This window comes from Coregonus clupeaformis, chromosome 21 (assembly GCF_020615455.1).
Source record: "Coregonus clupeaformis isolate EN_2021a chromosome 21, ASM2061545v1, whole genome shotgun sequence".
Taxonomy (NCBI): Eukaryota; Metazoa; Chordata; class Actinopteri; order Salmoniformes; family Salmonidae; genus Coregonus; species Coregonus clupeaformis.
Window position 1 is genome coordinate 13,329,413 of NC_059212.1, and position 23,070 is coordinate 13,352,482.

Sequence of the window (23,070 nt, forward strand, 5' to 3'; positions counted from 1 at the left end):
TTAAGACAATAAGTCTCATGGAGAAAAGATTAACCTTAGGTTGTTCTCATCAGCCGTCTACAGTTCTCAGGTTGATAAACAATGTCACTTTTTTCTCAGCATTTCGTTAAAAACAGCAGAATATACAATCTATACAGACAGATTGACCTGTAGATGTTGAGTCCATATCATAGTTGTAAAAATGTTGATATTCATATGATACAGTACATACAAAATATATGTACGGACAGCTTAGAACAAGTGCTGCTGAGACTGAGGCTGTCCTAATATGGACATCGCAACCATCCCTGCATTTGGTCTTATATTTTACACATAACTGTTAATTAGAAAGACTACCAGTGCTTAATTTGAGACGAATCCTGCCAGAACAGGATCTAGCACCTCTCATTTTTGGACTGTTTCGTTCCGGAACCTATTTGGCAGGATTTGGTACCTCTTGTGGCATGACAAATAACTTTCACTGTTTGCAATGTAAAAATTTGAATAAAAGCGATCAGAGTTAATTCGAGTTGCCTTCTCATTAATTTTCCTGCGCCCTAAAAGAAGTATGTTAATAATTAGATTTTCAGCCTGCGCCTTATAGGCTATTCTAAGAATTTATTCAGGTTGGGCCGGCCGGGCTTAGGTTTGCGCAACACTGTAGCCTACGTTTGAGACCAACGCATGGCTGTTGCTGTGGTGAGAGAGAGAAGCACGCCTGTAGCCTATCTCTCACAGAACTAGAATGAGATTAACTTTCTATGATCTCTCTCCCTCTCTCTTGTGTGTCACCCTAAAGTGGAAAGACCCTCCCTCCAGGTGAAACAGGCCCTCCAGGCAGTCTCAATCAAACACTCAACATATTTGAAAGAAAACAATTACTATTTTAATCCAGGTCTGGTGAGAATATGTTGAAAGATGAAAGATACTGAGAAATGATCATGGTCCCATTTTAAACAAACAACAACCTATTAAGGCATGAGCCTGCAACTCTCATCTCTCCAGCATTGTACTTCATCATTTGTTTGTTCAATTATTTAATATGACCATTTTCCCTTATAGATTCAGCACCCCTGATAAATTGAAATAAATGTGCCAAAGTTATAGAATTACTGCTGTCTGTACAGAAAGAAATGAAATAATTCAGAATACTACTCCATTTGAAAAGAGAAGACTAATATATCTGTAGGCTGCCAAAATATTTGATCAACTTCCAAATAGGCCTATTGAGCGAACAGCATTGTTTTACAAAGTAAAATAAGAAAGAGATGGGCTTTTGCCACGAGTGCACATCAATGGGTTAGTCAGTGGAACTGGAAAGCTATTTTAGGACTGGAATTTCTTCCTCATATTGTACAATATGTGTGTCTCCACACATCTAGGCCTAGGCTATCGATGAATTCAAGACTAGGTCGTTTTTTAATAAACTCGGATTTTCAGTTTGTCAGTGTCAAATTAGCTTGTCATTTCAATAATTTGTGTGGTATTAAAAAATATTCTGCCAAAGTCTGCAGTTGTAAAAGTACGTAGAGTTGCATGAAATGCGTTTATAAAAGGTCACATTTTTCCCAGAACCTAGGCTACTAAAAATGTTCCCCATGTGTACAACTTCTGTAAGCGCCTCTACTCTATGCCACTAGGCAATGCGACGATATGAACGCAATGCTTTATTATAAATGTGAATCTTTTTTGTCATGCGTTCCAGTACCTCAGAGCCCCCCAGGTCACCCGCCTTCGTGCTCTCTTTTTGTTCCGGCACCTTCCGATATACAAATATTTGGGTCAATATAATAACATAAAATAGGACACGTGAGTCAAAACAACACAGACAAACTAGAACCATGTGACTTGGTCGGGTCTCCTCCCTGCGAGTGGCTTGTTTGTGACGACGGCAGTGTAGCACTCATACTGCCACTGACAGAAACAATGGCTGGTCTGACTGAGGGTCCTGGGGGTCCGTGGGGCTGGTGTCACCCTGCACAGCCTGGTTCCCACAACACAGCAGCGGTGAATGGCACAGTGGGCATAGTGGGCACGGTCTGCAGTGGGCATTAGTCAACAGGATGACGCAGTCACAGTGCCAGCAACAAACACAGGACTCTGTTACAGACCAGGGAGAGAGAGTGGTGATACCCTTTTCCTATCTTTCCCTCCCCTCAAGTCCCGTCATCTATTAAGTCCCCTAGTCTCATCTCTTCTCTCCTAACTTTCCTCCCTCTCCAATCCTCTTCTCACCTCCTGCTCTCCTCTCCTCACTTGTTTTCCTCTCCTCTCTTCTTCAGCAGACATGGGATGTATACAGTTTTTATGGCTCTGGTCCCATTGCTCAATCAAGCACAGCTCAAGTATTTTAAAGAAATACAAATACTATTTGAACCAAGGGTAGTGTTCATTAGGGCAACGCTGTTTGGTGCCTAATGAACAAGACCCAGGTCTGCTCTCTCAGATGAGGCTAGTTCTACTAGAGGAGACTGTAAACACCCTGACTGCCCTGTCCCGCAACCCCCTCCCTCCCCTCCTCCGCCTCTGCAACATCCTCCTCTCTCTCCTCTGCTGGAGGTGCACCACCAGCAAGTACCCGGCCACCGCCAGCCCGGTGGCGCCCCCTGCCCACAGTAGCACCACCCCGGACAGGAACATATCCCTGTGGCGCTGCCCGGGCCCATGGTGCCCGCTGGCCAGCGACATGTAGAGTAGGACCCCTCCGCAGAGTGCCAATGCCATCCCGGTGAAAAGGATGACCAACGGGTCCGCCCGCCCACCGCTCTTCATTAACTCTATCCGCCTCCGGCTGCGAACGCAATTCATATCCTGGACGGCGGAGCTTAGGAGCTGTTTGAGGAGGACAGCCAGAGCTAGGAGGCAGAGCATGGTGCCCACACCCAGGCGCCACTCCCCGGACAGGCTGGTGGTGGTGGAGAGGAGGCCTACACCGCCCAGCCCCAAGCCCAGGACGAAGCTCACTGAGATGCAGTAGCAGAGCAGGGAGCGCCGCGGCTCGCGGAACCACCACAGTTCCACCTGGTCCTCCAACACCCGCCGCTGGAGCAGGGCCGGGTCCAGGCGCAGCACACGGGGGGTACGGCGTGGGGTGCGCCGCGGGGGCATGGGGGAGAACTCCTCCATCTCAGCCATGGTTACTAGGGGAGCCCCCCTCGAGGTTAATCCAGCCAGCTCACAATAGGTACCTGAGGGGGTTAGCAGTTTGGGTTAAATGTCATTTTCAAACTCTATGCTTGTGTAACTTGCATTGAGCTATGTTGAGAACTATATCCATGATTAAAGTTGTCATACAAATCTTATCATCCACATTCTACTTGTTATCTTTTGTGCTGGTTGCCTCATCAATATATATATATCAGTATATACCAGAGTAGTTCTCAATATATTGTCATTGGAGTTGTACTTAAATGTGCACGTGATTATGCTGGCGTCCTAGCAACATTGTCACATGTAGATTACTTACCAGTGCAGACTAACGACCCTGTTCCTCTAGCCTCTCTTTAGTCATCCCATCTGTCAGTCCTCCAATCAGATCGTCATAACGGAAACACATCATGATAGACATACACACTCCACAAAACTTCCTGGAGGCTGGTTGAGACAGTTGTGGTTCATAATTCCAAAGCTGTGTGTCTTGGTGGGTCTCAGAGTGGAGTCATCCTGGTTGTGTCATGGTCCAAGTGCTCCAGCGTTGACAGCATGCTTGTTTGCAGTGATGTCAGATTAACTGAGGTAGTTTCCAGTCCTGAAGGAGATCCTCATGGTTGAGTTGAGAGATATATGACAACAGGTCCTCCCTCCTCAGTGTAATTTCTCTCTGGTCTGCTCTCCTATCTCTCTCTCTCGCTCTCGCTCTCTCTCTCTGGTCTGCTCTCCTCTCTCTCTCTCTCTCTCTCTCTCTCTCTCTCTCTCTCTCTCTCTCTCTCTCTCTCTCTCTCTCTCTCTCTCTCTCTCTCTCTCTCTCTCTCTCTCTCTCTCTCTCTCTCTCTCTCTCTCTCTCTCTCTCTCTCTCTCTCTCACACACACACACACACACACTTTCACTCACACACACACACACACACACACTTTCACTGTGAGTTGTGATAATTGTCAGGGCAGAGAGTCAAGGATGATGACACACAGACGGAGGGAGTCTAGGACAATCCATCATGAGTGGGGATGGTAGTGGTGGGATGATAATGGTAGTGAGGGTGGGTAGGTAGAAGATTTGTATACGCTTCGCTCACCCACAATATGGCAAGCCTGGTGACAGTGACACACTGCCCACTAATGTGACTGGGTTCTGTCAAAGCTGGCATCACGGACTCGCTGGCACTGTGGGCACCGGCACACACTCACTCTCTCTCTCACACACACACACGTAGCGCCACCCACTCCACATGGGCAATGAGAGAGGACACCCTCTCTACTCTTCTCATGAAGGAAAACCACCACGTCATTAAGTGGTCAAAAAGCACAATCACAAATCACAATACATATGGTGGAAATAGGGGGGGAGGGTGTGATTGTTATGGGGTGGCATTGGTGACATCGACCAGTGCTTCGCAGTGAGACGGCACGCGGACAGACAGACAATGGGGCAGCCGATGGACGGCTGGTGTGTTTGTGGAGGGGCTCTGATGTCAGTGTCCCCAGATAATGCCCTCTCTGTCACTCCAAGTATGGCGTCATTGATTCACATGATCTAAGATTGCCTCTTGCGTTAGTTACAATGGAGGCTCTCTAACTGGCCCTTCCCATCTTATACTGTTCAAATTCCAATGTCAGCACCTAATGTGTAGGCATAATACTACATAAAGTTTAGTGCCAGAGCCAAACATAAAGATAGGTGATTTATGCTATTGGAGGAAAATCAAAAACACTTCATATGAATACCCTCTTGGGTGGAGGTGCCCTTATTAGAGTAACTACGAACAGTGTATGCTCTCCCGTCAGTCCGTTTGAATTAATTGTTTGTGTGCTCTGATTGGTTGATGGTGTGACTGGCCCTCCACCTGTTTTTTTGCACCTCCATCAGGAGAGATCATCCATTGAATTATACTTGTGAGCAAACATTCCATAACTGCAGGTGGCAGTAAATCCCCAACCTTGGCTTTATACCTGTTCAAACAAAACACTCCTGGTGGCAGTATGCACCCTTTCAGTTTATTTACGAACTCATAGAAGTAGTAGAAGAACAAATGGACTACTTTCAAATGGAGATAGCTTCAATGGCGCTGCCCATGCTGACACAGACGTCGTAATGGGACAGACACAAAGATGAGAAGTCTAACTAACTCTTTGACCTCCACCTCGTGCCCACTCCTCCGTCCTCAACTTCTTTTGAAAAAGTTCAAAGGTAATCGAAGACAGGAGGGGAGGAAACCTGGAAACAAATGTATGTGCTTGTATGAAATGAGACTCACCTTCTCTGCTAGCACGTCACAGGGGTGGAATCCTAAAATAAATGTAAAGTAGTAAAAATACATGTATTTTTGTGCGAGACATTTAATAGATAAAAGGATAAGTAGCGTATCGTTTTTAAATGTGTGCATGCTTTTCTCCTTCGAGAAAACAACAGCTGACTCAAAGGGGGTGTGGCGGATTTTATAACACTTACGCGCTAGCTGTCGGGAGGATACACTTGTACTTCCTATGCGGGAGGAGGCTATCAAGGAGAGGACACTCCTTCGTTCGCCTATTAACAAATTGACACTCCTCCATATGGCAACTGCTTTTTGGTTTAAGGAGGAGTTGAGGAGAGGATGTACTTTTCCCAATTGAGAATCTCCCAGGGAAAGACAAAGTTGTTGCTGTCTCCATGTCCCACACCAGAGGGGTATACTACGAAGCAGAATCAATAAATTAGCCAGCTAACTTGCCTAAATATTCAGTTTTTTTATTTTTTATTTTTTATTTTTTTATTCTTGAAATTGGCATTGTCTAATTGACTCAAAAACCCAAAACACATATTGAAATGTAGCTTTCTTAATGAACCTGAAAATCTGTAGTTAGAGCAAAGTTAGTGAAGATGAATGTAGTGTTAAAGAATGGAATAAAAATGAAATTATCTCAAGTTGGAGTGGAGGATAGATCTTTGTGTATGTCAGATAATGATTCGTTTCTTGTTGGGATGCGTTTGTTGATTAAGGATACATATCTGGAAGACGCGTTTGAGGTTCGAAGATGGTAAAGCATGCGCTGGGAAAAGTGGAATCTATCAAAGTGACCAGAAGTGCTCTTATTCTGATTAGTTGTGTTTCTGAAGAACTGAGGAAGATTGCAGTAGGCTTCAAAATAATCCATACAACAGAAGTATCGTGCTTTGAACTTCGGAGCAGAGAGCCCTTTAAATAAGTAATCTCAGGGGTGACGACAGATGTTAACATTGAATACCTGAAGAGAATTCCTGGTGTGGTTGGTGCCCTGTGCCTTACTGGGTGAATTGAAAAATAAGTAGTTTTTTAATAAAGAGCACCTACCTACACATGTGAAGGTTTGCTATGTAAGATTCGCTGTAAGCGCTTTCGTCCCCAAACCACTACAGTGTGAACATTTTAAAGGATTTGGCCATGTTTCAAGTGTGTGTAGACTGACGAAGTATACTGAAGAACAGTGTGTAGAAGGATGACGGTGTTGCAATTGTTGTGGGGATCATGATCATGGATTTTGTAGTGTTCTTTGCCACAGTTATAAACTGTACTGCTCAAGTGTCAAAGCAACTGGACATTATTGTGGGAAAAGTTTTTGGGACTTAAGGAGTTTACATCGGAAAACTTGCAAGGGGTATTGGCGCTGGAAAACGTCTCACCCTCCCAGGCTCACCTTGAGCCTGTATAGGGATAAGATATATTTTTATTTTTAACAGAAAAGTAGTTTGATGTAGTTTATCTTTTGTATTTTTGGTAGTTTGTATGAAAAGAAAAACGATATATTTACTATTTTAAAGACTTGCTACTGACTATTGAACACTTTTTGCCCAACGAGTTCATTCCCCTGACTGTTTATTGATGAATTGGTAACTGAAAGAGTTGCAAAGAGGCTGTTTTGGTACGACATGGCTGATAGGCTTGTTAGTGTTTCATTAGTTAGCTAACTTAGTGACTCATTTTGGAATGGCATGTCACATTGAACAACAAAGGAGCTGATTGGCTTACACTACCATTCCAAAAGGACTGCGGTGGCTACTGCTACCTAGCATGTGGACGTAAAGGGCAGTTTTCCAAGAAAACTAGCAGTATTTAAATCTTTCCGATGTATCAGTGTGGATAAAGGTACAATTTGGAGTACAGTGGCATATCCCATCCCTGCATTGAGGTACGTTTTCCGACCCATATCTTGTGCCGGCTCCACGGTGTCTTAATGTAACTATGATTGCGTTCCGACCCCAGTGTAGCTCAGTCTAAACAAGCATAAAGGTAGGGTCGGAATCTTCTGGCAAACGTTACTTGAGTCACTGTCCCCTGCCTCTACATTTATTTTGGTTAAAATTACTGTATCAAGCCTTGTTAATTTCCCTATTACATTTGTTTAAATCTATTGAATATTTCCCCATTAATGTTTGTTTTTGCTTTGATTATTTGATTATTATACATCTTTCCTTAGTTATGTTGTGGCTTATTGTGATTTTGTTTAATCATTTTTGGTGAGGTATTCTGGAGGTTTATTGAATCTTTGTATTTCACTCAGTATAACACGGCCCAGGAGAGGCCTGCTGCGAACACAGGATTGAGCGTGCCTGCTGTGGGGCGACCCCCCGTCTGTCTCTGGTGTGGGTTTGGAAGGTTTACATATCTTGTAACCACCCATTCATACAAACTGATACAAATGCAAGAACTGATTACTTATATTCACTTGTCTATATGTCTCATTCTTCAATCTGGTCCTTGATATATATATATATATATATATATATATATATATATATATATATATATATGTATATATATATATATATGTATATATATATATATATATATATATATATATATATATATATATATATATACAGTGAGGGAAAAAAGTATTTGATCCCCTGCTGATTTTGTACCTTTGGCCACTGACAAAGAAATGATCAGTCTATAATTTTAATGGTAGGTTTATTTGAACAGTAGGAGTTAGAATAACAACAAAAAAATCCAGAAAAACGCATGTCAAAAATGTTATAAATTGATTTGCATTTTAATGAGGGAAATAAGTATTTGACCCCCTCTCAATCAGAAAGATTTCTGGCTCCCAGGTGTCTTTTATGCAGGTAACGAGCTGAGATTAGGAGCACACTCTTAAAGGGAGTGCTCCTAATCTCAGCTTGTTACCTGTATAAAAGACACCTGTCCACAGAAGCAATCAATCAATGAGATTCCAAACTCTCCACCATGGACAAGACCAAAGAGCTCTCCAAGGATGTCAGGGACAAGATTGTAGATCTACACAAGGCTGGAATGGGCTACAACACCATCGCCAAGCAGCTTGGTGAGAAGGTGACAACAGTTGGTGCGATTATTCGCAAATGGAAGAAACACAAAATAACTGTCAATCACCCTCGGCCTTGGGCTCCATGCAAGATCTCACCTCGTGGAGTTGCAATGATCATGAGAAAGGTGAGGAATCAGCCCAGAATTACACGGGAGGATCTTGTCAATGATCTCAAGGCAGCTGGGACCATAGTCACCAAGAAAACAATTGGTAACACACTACGCCGTGAAGGACTGAAATCCTGCAGCGCCCGCAAGGTCCCCCTGCTCAAGAAAGCACATATACATGCCTGTCTGAAGTTTGCCAATGAACATCTGAATGATTCAGAGGAGAACTGGGTGAAAGTGTTGTGGTCAGATAAGACCAAAATGGAGCTCTTTGGCATCAACTCAACTCGCCGTGTTTGGAGGAGGAGGAATGCTGCCTATGACCCCAAGAACACCATCCCCACCGTCAAACATGGAGGTGGACACATTATGCTTTGGGGGTGTTTTTCTGCTAAGGGGACAGGACAACTTCACCGCATCAAAGGGACGATGGACGGGGCCATATACCGTCAAATCTTGGGTGAGAATCTCCTTCCCTCAGCCAGGGCATTGAAAATGGGTCGTGAATGGGTATTCCAGCATGACAATGACCCAAAACACACAGCCAAGGCAACAAAGGAGTGGCTCAAGAAGAGTGGCCTAGCCAGTTTCCAGACCTTAATCCCATAGAGAATCTGTGGAGCGAGCTGAAGGTTTGATTTGCCAAACGTCAGCCTTAAAACCTTAATGACTTGGAGAAGATCTGCAAAGAGGAGTGGGACAAAATCCCTCCTGAGATGTGTGCAAACCTGGTGGCCAACTACAAGAAACGTCTGACCTCTGTGATTGCCAAGAAGGGTTTTGCCACCAAGTACTAAGTAATGTTTTGCAGAGGGGTCAAATACTTATTTCCCTCAATAAAATGCAAATCAATTTATAAATTTTTGTACATGCATTTTTCTGGATTTTGTTGTTGTTATTCTGTCTCACTGTTCAAATAAACCTACCATTAAAAGTATAGACTGATCATGTCTTTGTCAGTGGGCAAACGTACAAAATCAGCAGGGGATCAAATACCTTTTTCCTTCACTGTATATATATATATATATATATATATATTTTAGTTGACACACCTGTGTGATGTTTCTAGAGCCGACTGATATATCGGTTCTCAGATATTATCTGCCGATATTGGCCTTTCACCACTATAGCGGTACAGGACGATAATTCCACCGATAACTGATTTTCAATAAATAGGATGAAAAAAAGGGAATCTCATGCTTATCTGAATACGTGCAGCCATTTTCATGATGTGTCAGTATTGTCACAATGTATGAAATCAACATTTTGAAGCATAGTTATTGAACAATTGCTCTTTTGGATGGCAATTTATGAGAATTCAGAGTGGGAAAATTACAATTTTCCCGCTGTAAAACAGTATATCAGCAGATACAGTTGAAGTCGGAGGTTTACATACACTAAGGTTGGAGTCATTAAAACTCACTTTTCAACCACTCCACAAATTTCTTGTTAACAAACTATATTTTGGCAAGTCGGTTAGGACATCTACTTTGTGCATGACACAAGTAATTTTTCCAACAATTGTTTACAGACAGATTATTTCATTTATAATTCACTGTATCACAATTCCAGTGGGTCAGAAGTTTACATACACTAAGTTGACTGTGCCTTTAAACAGCTTGTAAAATTCCAGAAAATGATATCATGGCTTTAGAAGCTTCTAATAGGCTAATTGACATAATTTGAGTCAATTGGAGGTGTACCTGTGGATGTATTTCAAGGCCTACCTTCAAACTCAGTGCCTTTTTCTTGACATCATGGGAAAATCAAAAGAAGAAAATGCAGACCTCCACAAGTCTGGTTCATCCTTGGGAGCAATTTCCAAACGCCTAAAGGTACCACGTTAATCTGTACAAACAATAGTACGCAAGTATAAACACCATGGGACCACGCAGCCGTCATACCGCTCAGGAAGAAGACGCGTTCTGTCTCCTAGAGATGAACCTACTTTGGTGCGAAAAGTGCAAATCAATCCCAGAAGAACAGCAAAGGACTTTGTGAAGATGCTGGAGGAAACAGGTACAAAAGTATCTATATCCACAGTAAAACGAATCCTATATCGACATAACATGAAAGGCCACTCAGCAAGGAAGAAGCCACTGCTCCAAAACCACCATAAAAAAGCCAGACTACGGTTTTCAACTGCACATGGGGACAAAGATCGTACTTTTTGGAGAAATGTCCTCTGGTCTGATGAAACAAAAATAGAACTGTTTGCCCATAATGACCATCGTTATGTTTGGAAGAAAAAGGGGGACACTTGCAAGCCGAAGAACAGCATCCCAACCGTGAAGCACGGGGGTGGCAGCATCATGCTGTGGGGGTGCTTTGCTGCAGGAGGGACTGGTGCACTTCACAAAATAGATGGCATCATGAGGAAGGAAAATTATGTGGATATATTGAAGCAACATCTCAAGACATCAGTCAGGAAGTTAAAGCTTGGTCGCATGTGGATCTTCCAAATGCACAATGATCCCAAGCATACTTCCAAAGATGTGGCAAAATGGCTTAAGGACAACAAAGTCAAGGTATTGGAGTGGCCATCACAAAGCCCTGACCTCAATCCCATAGAAAATCTGTGGGCAGAACTGAAAAAGTGTGTGCGAGCAAGGAGGCCTACAAACCTGAATCAGTTACACCAGCTCTGTCAGGACGAATGGCCAAAATTCACCCAACTTATTGTGGGAAGCTTGTGGAAGGCTACCCAAAACGGTTGACCCAAGTTAAACTATTTAAAGACAATGCTACCAAATACTAATTGAGTGTATGTAAACTTCTGACCCACTGGGAATGTGATAAAATAAACAAAAGCTGAAATAAATCTTTCTCTCTACTATTATTCGGACATTTCACATTCTTAAAATAAAGTGGTGATCCTAACTGACCTAAGACAGGGACATTTTACTAGGATTAAATGTCAGGAATTGTGAAAAACTGAGTTTAAATGTATTTGGCTAAGGTGATTTTTTAGAACGAAAACCTGAAAAAACTGGGAAAAATGAAAACCTGGAAAAACCAAACAAAGAAAACGGAATTTGGGAAAAAAAACTAACGGAATCAAGCAAATAATAAAACAGATTTTATACGGCCCTATTTATGGTGCATAGGGCTTCTCCACTACTCATATGAGTGGAGTATTAGTTCTTCAAATAGTATCAGTAGAGAGCCCAGCGTCTGTGGAGTTGGACCTATAACCGAAAGGTAGCTGCTTCAAATCCCGGGCTAGGCACTGGAAAAAAGGAGGGAATTGATCTGGCAACTGGAGGGCTGCTGAGTTCACATCCTAAAAACATCCCCCTACCGTTGCGGCCTTGAGCAAGGCCATTAGCACCACAACATGCTCTCCATTCAGGGGCGCTGCAGTGCAGCTCATCTCAACTGTGTGTGATGTGTGATGTCATGACTTCATTCTATAGCTAGAGGACTCCTGATATCTCCAAGAGTGGTAAGTATACATTTTTTTTGTCTTTATCTGTTGTGGTCTAATATTGTATTTTTGCTAGCTAGGGCCATCTACTTTAAGTGCTGCCCGTTTTCCCAGTGGCCTGCTTGGTGTGTGAACTGCTGACTGCTCATAATTTGCAGATAGTTGTTGACACATCAACCAGTATCAAGGGGCAAGGTATTTGTGACTTGTTTTGGTAATCAGTGGCTGTATTGGAGGGGAGTGGTTTCACCTCTCCTAGGCAATCAGCAATTAGTACAGGGAGGTGTGCTCTCAACCTCTGCTAGGCAATTAGAAATTAGTGTTAGTTATTCAGTCTCCCCTGGTTTCTCAGCGTCAGCTGTAAGCGGAGGTCGTGTCAGTGGCGGTTTTGTCGCAAAACTAAGACAGTTGCTGAAACAAAGACGGTTCTGCCGAGTTGTTCGATGAAGGAAAGAGAGGGGGGTTCCACACCACTCTCTCATTTGAGTATCTTACAGTTTATCTAATTTTTCTATTTTATAGCTTTGTCAACTATGTGTGTGTTTTCTATACCTGTTCGCTCCTCTCCCTGTAGGCTTTACAGACGCTCCCCACCCCTTGGCTGCAACCCTTCTAATGTAGTGTACCCTGCGCGCACAGCCCATGTGGAATTCTGGGTGTCTGGCAGCGTTTGGAACTGCTGATCTGCGGTGAAGAACGCTGAGTTCATCTCAGCCTATGCTGCTCTTCAGTCCCTTGACTTTTTGGCCCTGACTGAGACATGGATCATCCTAGAGAACACTGCTACTCCAGCTGCTCTTTCTTCATCTGACTATGTTTTCTCTCATAGTCCGACAGCATCTGGTCATCGCGGTGGTGGCACAGGTCTACTCATTTCTCCTAAGTGGAGATTTTCTATTTTCTCCCTCTCTCACCTGTCCATTTCCTCATTTGAATTCCATGCTGTCACTGTCACTTGTCCACTCAAGCTTAACATTATTGTCATCTATTGCCCACCAGGTTCCCTTGGAGAGTACTTCAATGAGCTTGACACCTTGATTAGCTCATTTCCTGACGATGGCGCACTGCTCTTCATACTTGGTGACTTCAATCTCCCTACGTCTGCCTTCGATTCATTTCTTTCCAACTCTCTCTTTCCCCTCCTTGCCTCTTTTGACCTCACCCTTTTCCAATCCCCTCCAACTCACAAGGCAGGCAATACGCTTGACCTCATCTTTACTAGAGGCTGCTCACCTACTAATCTCACTGCAACCCCCCTCCAGGTCTCTTATCACTACTTTGTTTCCTTTTCTGTCTCCCTTTCCTCCAACCCTAACCACTTAGCCCCTACCCAGATGGTAATGCGCCATCGTAATTGTCGCTCTCTCTCTCCCAATACTCTCTCCTCTCATATCCTATCATCTCTCCCTTCCGCTAAATCCTTCTCCCTTCTGTCTCCTGATTCTGCCTCTTCGACCCTACTCTCCTCCCTTTCTGCATCCTATGATTCGTACTGTCGCCTTTCCTCCCGGCGGGCTCGGCCCTCCCCTCCTGCTCCATGGCTGAGTGACTCATTGCGAGCTTACAGAACAGGGCTGCGGGCAGCTGAGCGAAAATGGAGGAGAACTAAACTTCCGGAGGACCTATCATCCTTTCACTCCCTCCTCTCTACCAGCTGTTAAAGCCAATTTCTACCACTCAAAATGTCAAGCTTCTGCCTCTAACCCTAGGAAACTCTTTTCCACCTTCTCCTCCCTCCTTAATCCTCCACCCCTCCCCCTCCCTCCTCCCTCTCTGCGGACGATGGGAGGGCAGCTCCTGCTCAGCCCAGTCCAAGCTCTTCTCTGGCATGGCACCCCAATGGTGGAACCAGCTTTCCCCTGAAGCTAGGACAGCAGAGTCCCTGCCCATCTTCCGAAAACATCTGAAACCCTACCTCTTCAAACAGTATCTTAAATAATCCCCCCCCAAAAAAAACTAAAAAACTAAAAAAACATAAATAAATAAAACAGCACACTTGCAGTCTAAAATTATCTGGTTTTAAATGTACTTAAGTAAAGGGGTGGAAAAAGTACTCAATTCTCATACTTAAGTAAAAGGTAAAAGTAAATGCTAGACATCAAAATGTTGTTTATTTTTTTATTTACAGACAGCCAGGGGTACACTCCAACACTCATAACACAAATACTGCATTTGTAAATTAAGTGAGTCAGCCAGATCAGAGGCGGTATGCCTGAGCATTTGAAATGTAACGAGTACTTTTGGGTGTCATGGGAAAAAGTATGGGAGTAAAAAAGTACATATTTTCTTTAGTAAAAGTAAAAGTTGTAAAAAATATAAATACTCAAGTAAAGTACAGATACCCCAAAAAAGCGACTTAAGTTGTACTTCAAATTATACTACATGACCAAAAGTATGTGGACAACTGCTCGTCGAACAACTCATTCCAAAATCATGGGCATTAATATAGAGTTGGTCCCCCCCTTTTCTGCTATAACAGCCTCCACTCTTCTGGGAACACTTTCCACTAGATGTTGGAACATTGCTGCGGGGACTTGCTTCCATTCAGCCACAAGAGCATTAGTGAGGTCGGGCACTGTTGGGCAATTAGGCCTGGCTCGCTGTCGGCGTTCCAATTCATCCCAAAGGTGTTCAATGGGGTTGAGGTCAGGGCTCTGTGCAGGCCAGTCAAGTTCTTCCACACTGATCTCGACAAACAATTTCTGTATGGACCTCGCTTTGTGCACGGGGGCATTGTCATGCTGAAACAGGAAAGGTCCTTCCCCAAACTGTTGCCACAAAGTTGGAAGCACTGAATCGTCTAGAATGTCATTGTATGCTGTAGCGTTAAGATTTCCCTTCACTGGAACTAAGGGGCCTAACCCGAACCATGAAAAACAGCCTCAGACCATTATTCCTCCTCCACCAAAATGTACAGTTGGCACTATGCATTGGGGCAGGTAGTGTTCTCCTGTCATCCGCCAAACCCAGATTTGTCCGTTGGACTGCCAGATGGTGAAGCGTGATTCATCACTGCAGAGAATGTGTTTCCACTTCTCCAGAGTCCAATGGCGGCAAGCTTTACACCACTCCAGCTGAGGCTTGGCATTGCACATGGTGATCTTAGGCTTGTGTACGGCTGCTCGGCCATGGAAACCCTTTTCATGAATCTCCTGACGAACAGTTATTGTGCTGACGTTGCTTCCAGAGGCAGTTTGGAACTCGGTAGTGAGTGTTGCAGCCGAGGACAGACAATTTTTACACGCTACGTGCTTCAGTACTCTGTGGTCCAGTTCCTGTGTGGCTTAACACTTCGCGGCTGAGCTGTTGATGCTCCTAGAAGTTTCCACTTCACAATAACAGTACTTACAGTTGAACGGGGCAGCTCTAGCAGGGCTGAAATTTGACGAACTGACATGTAGGAAAGGTGGCATCCTATTACGTTGCCACGGTGAAAGTCACTTTGCTCTTCCGTAAGGCCATTCTACTGCCAATGTTTGTCTATGGAGATTGCATGGCTGTGTGCTCGATTTTATATACATGTCAGCATCAGGAGTGGCTGAAATAGCCGAATCCACTAATTTGAAGTGGTGTCCACATACTTTTGTATATATAGTGTATTTTGACTTAGTTACTTTACACCACTGGCCTTAACCTGGATGCAAGGCAATGTCCTGCCTTGGACTATGGTTGCATCTATCTCCACCAGGCTTCTTGAAAATCAGATGACAAACCTGCATGGATTAAGAAAACAAAATGGTACCTGTATTTAGACAATTGTAGTCAAGAGAGCCACAGTGTTTTTTATACACGAGTCTACAGGTTTTTGTTCTAACACTCTGCTAACAATTCACTTATTATATCAATTATGAATTTGTAGACCAACTGGATATTGAATTGTGTTTGGTTGTCAACGCAACCAAATCTCAACATTTGAAGGAGATGTATCTTCTGCTTGGATAGTTCCATCTGTGCCAGTGACTTAGTCTGTCTTTAATTCCAGTCTGTTTACAAATTAATAGTTGATATGTTGGATTCACAGCTCCATCTCAACCAAAAATCTAAGTTAAAGAATAGGACTAAATCAAATCAAACTTTAAATGCACTTTAAATCAAGTTTGATTTGATTTGGTCCTATACTTTAAATGTGCTCCTTCAAATGTAGATACTTGGTAGTGTTGAAAACCAAACACAATTCAATATCACTTTTGCAATACAGTAATAGTCTAAATGTAAGGCTGTTACAAACTAATATAACAGTATTTTTTCTCAACCTTAAAATGAGTAACACATCCATAGCCACATTTTGAGGTTACTGTAACTATAAATGTCTTTTTATGTAATCATAGAAAGTGTGCATTGCAGGTCGCAGGTCTATGAGATCTTCACAATTGCTATAATCCCATACAGACAAATTATATATTTACATATATTTTCACAACATGTATGTAAACTATTTACCTATATATAAATTACAGATATCTAAATAAACTGTAGGTTTGGAATGCATTTCAATTAACAGGTGAGCCTTCTTAAAGTTAATTTGTGGTATTCATTTCCTTCTAAATGCGTTTGAGCCAATCAGTTGTGTTGTGACAAGGTAGGGGTGGTATACAGAAGATAGACCTATTTGGTAAAAGACCAAGTCTATATTATGGCAAGAACAGCTCAAATAAGCAAAGAGAAATGACAGTCCATCATTACTTTAAGACATGAAGGTCAGTCAATCCGGAAAATGTCAAGAACTTTTAAAGTTTCTTCAAGTGCAGTAGGAAAAACCATCAAGCGCTATGATGAAACTGGCTCTCATGAGGACCGCCACAGGAATGGAAGGGTTTGGGGAAGGTTGTGTGTTTTTTTATTGGGCACAGGGGAGGGTAGTCCGTTTTTTCCCTGGTTTATATTTGCCATTTAGCATGTTTTACTATATAATGTCTTCCATATAGCCACATGTCCTCATCTGCTTGCATTCGCCTCTCCTATCAAGGTGTTTTGGTACTTCCCTTATGCACTATGCTTTTCTGCATGCTTACTATACAACAGGTCAGTATAGTCTACCAGTCAACTGTCTATCCTGCCCTCAGGCCAGGTGCATCATTGCTCATGAAAGAACAGTGAAGACACGCAGCTCAAAAAGCTCCCATATTGATCTTGTTTAGGGACAATAAAATGATCCTACCTAGACCAGCCTACAACACCACAATCCAATGAATTAATGTTTTCAAGTGAGTACAATTGAGTACAATTCTACTCTAGGCTGTAAACTGCAGTGTCATTTGTCATAGACTGTTCTCTCTGCTACGGCACTGCTACTGCACGGCAAGCAGTACCGATGCAGTAAGTCTGGAACCAACAGGACCCTCAACAGCTTCTACCCCAAACCATAAAACTGCTAAATTGTTAGTTAAATACAGTAGTAAACCAAATAGCTACCCGGACTATCTGCATTGACCGCTGCTGCTACTGTTTACTATCTGTAACTTTATTCCTAGTTACAGTGGGGGAAAAAAGTATTTAGTCAAATCAAATCAAATCAAATCAAATTGTATTGGCCACATGCGCCGAATACAACAGGTGCAGACATTACAGTGAAATGCTTACTTACAACCCTTAACCAACAGTGCATTTCTTTTTAACAAAAAAAGTAAAAATAAAACAACAACAACAAAAAGTGTTGAGAAAAAAAGAGCAGAAATAAAATAAAATAACAGTAGGGAGGCTATATATACAGGGGGGTACCGGTGCAGAGTCAATGTGCGGGGGCACCGGCTAGTTGAGTAGTTGAAGTAATATGTACATGTGGGTAGAGTTAAAGTGACTATGCATAAATAATTTACAGAGTAGCAGCAGCGTAAAAGGATGGGGTGGGGGGGCAGTGCAAATAGTCCGGGTAGCCATGATTAGCTGTTCAGGAGTCTTATGGCTTGGGGGTAGAAGCTGTTGAGAAGTCTTTTGGACGTAGACTTGGCACTCCGGTACCGCTTGCCGTGTGGTAGCAGAGAGAACAGTCTATGACTAGGGTGGCTGGAGTCTTTGACAATTTTGAGGGCCTTCCTCTGAACCGCCTGGTATAGAGGTCCTGGATGGCAGGAAGCTTGGCCCCAGTGATGTACTGGGCCGTACGCACTACCCTCTGTAGTGCCTTGCGGTCGGAGGCTGTCTCATCATTGTCGGTGATCAGGCCTACCACTGTTGTGTCGTCGGCAAACTTAATGATGGTGTTGGAGTCGTGCCTGGCCATGCAGTCATGGGTGAACAGGGAGTACAGGAGGGGACTGAGCACACACCCCTGAGGGGCCCCCGTGTTGAGGATCAGTGTGGCAGATGTGTTGTTACCTACCCTTACCACCTGGGGGCGGCCCGTCAGGAAGTCCAGGATCCAGTTGCAGAGGGAGGTGTTTAGTCCCAGGATCCTTAGCTTAGTCAGTACTCCTGAGTGGCGCAGTGGTCTAAGGCACTGCATCGCAGTGCTAACTGTGCCACTAGAGATCCTGGTTCGAATCCAGGCTCTGTCGCCGCCGGCCGCGACCGGGAGACTCATGGGCGGCGCACAATTGGCCCAGCGTCGTCCAGGGTAGGGGAGGGAATGGCCGGCAGGGATGTAGCTCAGTTGATAGAGCATGGCGTTTGCAACGCCAGGGTTGTGGGTTCGATTCCCACGGGGGGCCAGTATAAAAAAAAAAATATGTATTCACTAACTGTAAGTCGCTCTGGATAAGAGCGTCTGCTAAATGACTAAAATGTAAATGTTAGTGATGAGCTTAAAGGGCACTATGGTGTTGAATGCTGAGCTGTCAATGAATAGCATTCTCACGTAGGTGTTCCTCTTGTCCAGGTGGGAAAGGGCAGTGTGGAGTGCAATAGAGATTGCATCATCTGTGGATCTGTTGGGGCGGTATGCAAATTGGAGTGGGTCTAGGGTTTCTGGGATAATGCTGTTGATGTGAGCCATGACCAGCCTTTCAAAGCACTTCATGGCTACAGACGTCAGTGCTACGGGTCGGTAGTCATTTAGGCAGGTTATCTTAGAGTCCTTGGGCACGGGGACTATGGTGGTCTGCTTGAAACATGTTGGTATTACAGACTCAGTCAGGGACATGCTCGGAGTACACGTCCTGGTAATCCGTCTGGCCCTGCGGCCTTGTGAATGTTGACCTGCTTAAAAGTCTTACTCACATCGGCTACGGAGAGCGTGATCACATAGTCATCCGGAACAGCTGGTGCTCTCATGCATGCTTCAGTGTTGCTTACCTCGAAGCGAGCATAGAAGTGGTTTAGCTCGTCTGGTAGGCTTGTGTCACTGGGCAGCTCGCGGCTGTGCATCCCTTTGTAGTCTGTAATAGTTTTCAAGCCCTGCCACATCCGACGAGCGTCAGAGCCAGTGTAGTACGATTCAATCTTAGTCCTGTATTGACTCTTTGCCTGTTTGATGGTTCGTCGGAGGAAATAGCGGGATTTCTTATAAGCGTCCGGGTTAGAGTCCCGCTCCTTGAAAGCGGCAGCTCTGCCCTTTAGCTCAGTACGGATGTTTCCTGTAATCCATGGCTTCTGGTTGGGGTATGTACGTACGGTCACTGTGGGGACGACATCATCGATGCACTTATTGATGAAGCCAGTGACTGATGTGGTGTACTCCTCAATGCTGTCTGAAGAATCCTGGAACATGTTCCAGTCTGTGCTAGCAAAACAGTCCTGTAGCTTAGCATCTGCGTCATCTGACCACTTTTTTATTAACCGAGTCACTGGTGCTTCCTGCTTTAGTTTTTGCTTATAAGCAGGAATCAGGAGGATATAGTTATGGTCAGATTTGCCAAATGGAGGGCGAGGGAGAGCTTTGTATGCGTCTCTGTGTGTGGAGTAAAGGTGGTCCAGAGTTTTTTTTCCTCTGGTTGCACATTTAACATGCTGGTAGAAATTAGGTAGAACGGATTTAAGTTTCCCTGCATTAAAGTCCCCGGCCACTAGGAGCGCTGCATCTGGATGAGCATTTTCCTGTTGATTTATGGCCTTATACAACTCATTCAGTGCAATCTTAATGCCAGCATTGGATTGTGGTGGTAAATAGACAGCTATGAAAAATATAGATGAAAACTCTGTTGGTAAATAGTGTGGTCTACATTTTATCATAAGATACTCTACCTCAGGCAAGCAAAACCTCGAGAGTTCCTTAGTATTTGATTTTGTGCACCAGCTGTTGTTTACAAATATACACAGACCGCCACCCCTTGTCTTACCGGAGTCAGCCGTTCTATCCTGCCGATGTAGCGTATAGCCCGCTAGCTGTATGTTATCCATGTCGTCGTTCAGCCACGACTGTAGGATTCTTAATGAATTTATTTGCAAATTATGGTGGAAAATAAGTATTTGGTCAATAACAAAAGTTTCTCAATACTTTGTTATATACCCTTTGTTGGCAATGACACAGGTCAAACGTTTTCTGTAAGTCTTCACAAGGTTTTCACACACTGTTGCTGGTATTGTGGCCCATTCCTCCATGCAGATCTCCTCTAAAGCAGTGATGTTTTGGGGCTGTTGCTGGGCAACACAGACTTTCAACTCCCTCCAAAGATTTTCTATGGGGTTGAGATCTGGAGACTGGCTAGGCCACTCCAGGACCTTGAAATGCTTCTTACGAAGCCACTCCTTCGTTGCCCGGGCGGTGTGTTTGGGATCATTGTCATGCTGAAAGACCCAGCCAAGTTTCATCTTCAATGCCCTTGCTGATGGAAGGAGGTTTTCACTCAAAATCTCACGATACATGGCCCCATTCATTCTTTCCTTTACACGGATCAGTCATCCTGGTCCCTTTGCAGAAAAACAGCCCCAAAGCATGATGTTTCCACCCCTATGCTTCACTCTAGCAAACTTCAGACAGGCCTGGACATGTACTGGCTTAAGCAGGGGGACACGTCTGGCACTGCAGGATTTGAGTCCCTGGCGGCGTAGTGTGTTACTGATCGTAGGCTTTGTTACTTTGGTCCCAGCTCTCTGCAGGTCATTCACTAGGTCCCCCCGTGTGGTTCTGGGATTTTTGCTCACCGTTCTTGTGATCATTTTGACCCCACGGGGTGAGATCTTGTGTGGAGCCCCAGATCGAGGGAGATTATCAGTGGTCTTTTATTTCTTCCATTTCCTAATAATTGCTCCCACAGTTGATTTCTTCAAACCAAGCTGCTTACCTATTGCAGATTCAGTCTTCCCAGCCTGGTGCAGGTCTACAATTTTGTTTCTGGTGTCCTTTGACAGCTCTTTGGTCTTGGCCATAGTGGAGTTTGGAGTGCGACTGTTTGAGGTTGTGGACAGGTGTCTTTTATACTGATAACAAGTTCAAACAGGTGCCATTAATACAGGTAACGAGTGGAGGACAGAGGAGATTCTTAAAGAAGAAGTTACAGGTCTGTGAGAGCCAGAAATCTGTTGCTTGTTTGTAGGTGACCAAATACTTATTTTCCACCATAATTTGCAAATAAATTCATAAAAAATCGTACAATGTGATTTTCTGGATTTTTTTTTCTCAATTTGTCTGTCATAGTTGACGTGTACCTATGATGAAAATTTCAGGCCTCTCTCATCTTTTTAAGTGGAAGAACTTGCACAATTGGTGGCTGACTAAATACTGGTTTCTGGCCATTTTCATATATATATATATATATATATATATATATATATATATATACACTACTGTTCAAAAGTTTGGGGTCACTTCGAATTTTCCTTGTTTTCCATGAAAACATACATGAAATTAGTTTGAATGGGAAATATAGCAAAATGCATAGGAAATGAGGTCATTGACAAGGTTAGAAATAATGATTTTTAATATAAATAATAATTGTGTCCTTCAAACTATGCTTTCGTCAAATAATCCTCCATTTGCAGCAATTACAGCCCTGCAGACCTTTGGCATTCTAGTTGTCAATTTGTTCAGGTAATCTGAAGAGATTTCACCCCATGCTTCCTGAAGCACCTCCCACAAGTTGGATTGGCCAGTCTGAGATATGGCTTTTTCTTTGCAACTCTGCCTAGAAGGTCAGCATCCCGGAGTCGCCTCTTCACTGTTGACGTTGAGACTGGTGTTTTGCGGGTACTATTTATTGAAGCTGCCAGTGAGGCATCTGTTTCTCAAACTAGACACTCTAATGTATTTGTCCTCTTGCTCAGTTGTGCACCGGGGCCTCCCACTCCTCTTTCTATTCTGGTTATACCCAGTTTGCGCTGTTCTGTGAAGGGAGTAGTACACAGCGTTGTACGAGATCTTCAGTTTCTTGGCAAGTTCTCGCATGGAATAGCCTTCATTTCTCAGAACAAGAATAGACTGACGAGTTTCAGAAGAAAGTTCGTTGTTTCTGGCCATTTTCATCCTGTAATCGAACCCACAATTGATGATGCTCCAGATACTCAACTAGTCTCAAGAAGGCCAGTTTTATTGCTTCTTTAATCAGCACAACAGTTTTCAGCTGTGCTAACATAATTGCAAAAGGGTTTTCTAATGATCAATTAGCCTTTTAAAAAGATAAACTTGGATTAGCAAACACAACGTGCCATTGGAACACAGGACTGATGGTTGCTGATAATGGGCCTCTGTACGCCTATGTAGATATTCCATTAAAAATCAGCCGTTTCCAGCTACAATAGCCATTTACAACATTAACAATGTCTACACTGTATTTCTGATAAATTTGATGTTATTTTAATGGACAAAAAAATAGCTTTTCTTTCGAAAACAAGGACATTTCTAAGTGACCCCAAACTTTTGAACGGTAGTGTGTATACAGTGAGGGGAAAAAAGTATTTTATCCCCTGCTGATTTTGTACGTTTGCCCACTGACAAAGAAATTATCAGTCTATAACTTTAGTGGTAGGTTTATTTGAACAGTGAGAGACAGAATAACAACAACAAAATCCAGAAAAACGCATGTCAAAAATTTTATAAATTGATTTGCATTTTAATGAGGGAAATAAGTATTTGACCCCCTCTCAATCAGAAAGATTTCTGGCTCCCAGGTGTCTTTTATACAGGTAACGAGCTGAGATTAGGAGCACACTCTTAAAGGGAGTGCTCCTAATCTCATTTTGTTACCTGTATAAAAGACACCTGTCCACAGAAGCAATCAATCAATC

At 43.4% G+C, this 23,070-nt stretch overlaps 1 protein-coding gene across 1 annotated transcript; it reads right to left on the reverse strand.

Moving 5' to 3' along the window:
• Positions 1 to 1,180: 1,180 nt before the first annotated feature.
• On the reverse strand, positions 1,181 to 3,126 carry LOC121534570 (transmembrane protein 125-like). The gene has a single exon (XM_041841146.1). It carries the CDS (start codon positions 3,112 to 3,114, stop codon positions 2,422 to 2,424), a length of 693 nt encoding a protein of 230 aa, XP_041697080.1. The 5' UTR covers positions 3,115 to 3,126; the 3' UTR covers positions 1,181 to 2,421.
• Between the last annotated feature and the right edge of the window lie 19,944 nt (positions 3,127 to 23,070).

Bases quoted from the DNA above. Each gene is read 5' to 3' on its own strand.
- LOC121534570 (XM_041841146.1), bottom strand. From the start codon at position 3,114: ATGGCTGAGATGGAGGAGTTCTCCCCCATGCCCCCGCGGCGCACCCCA.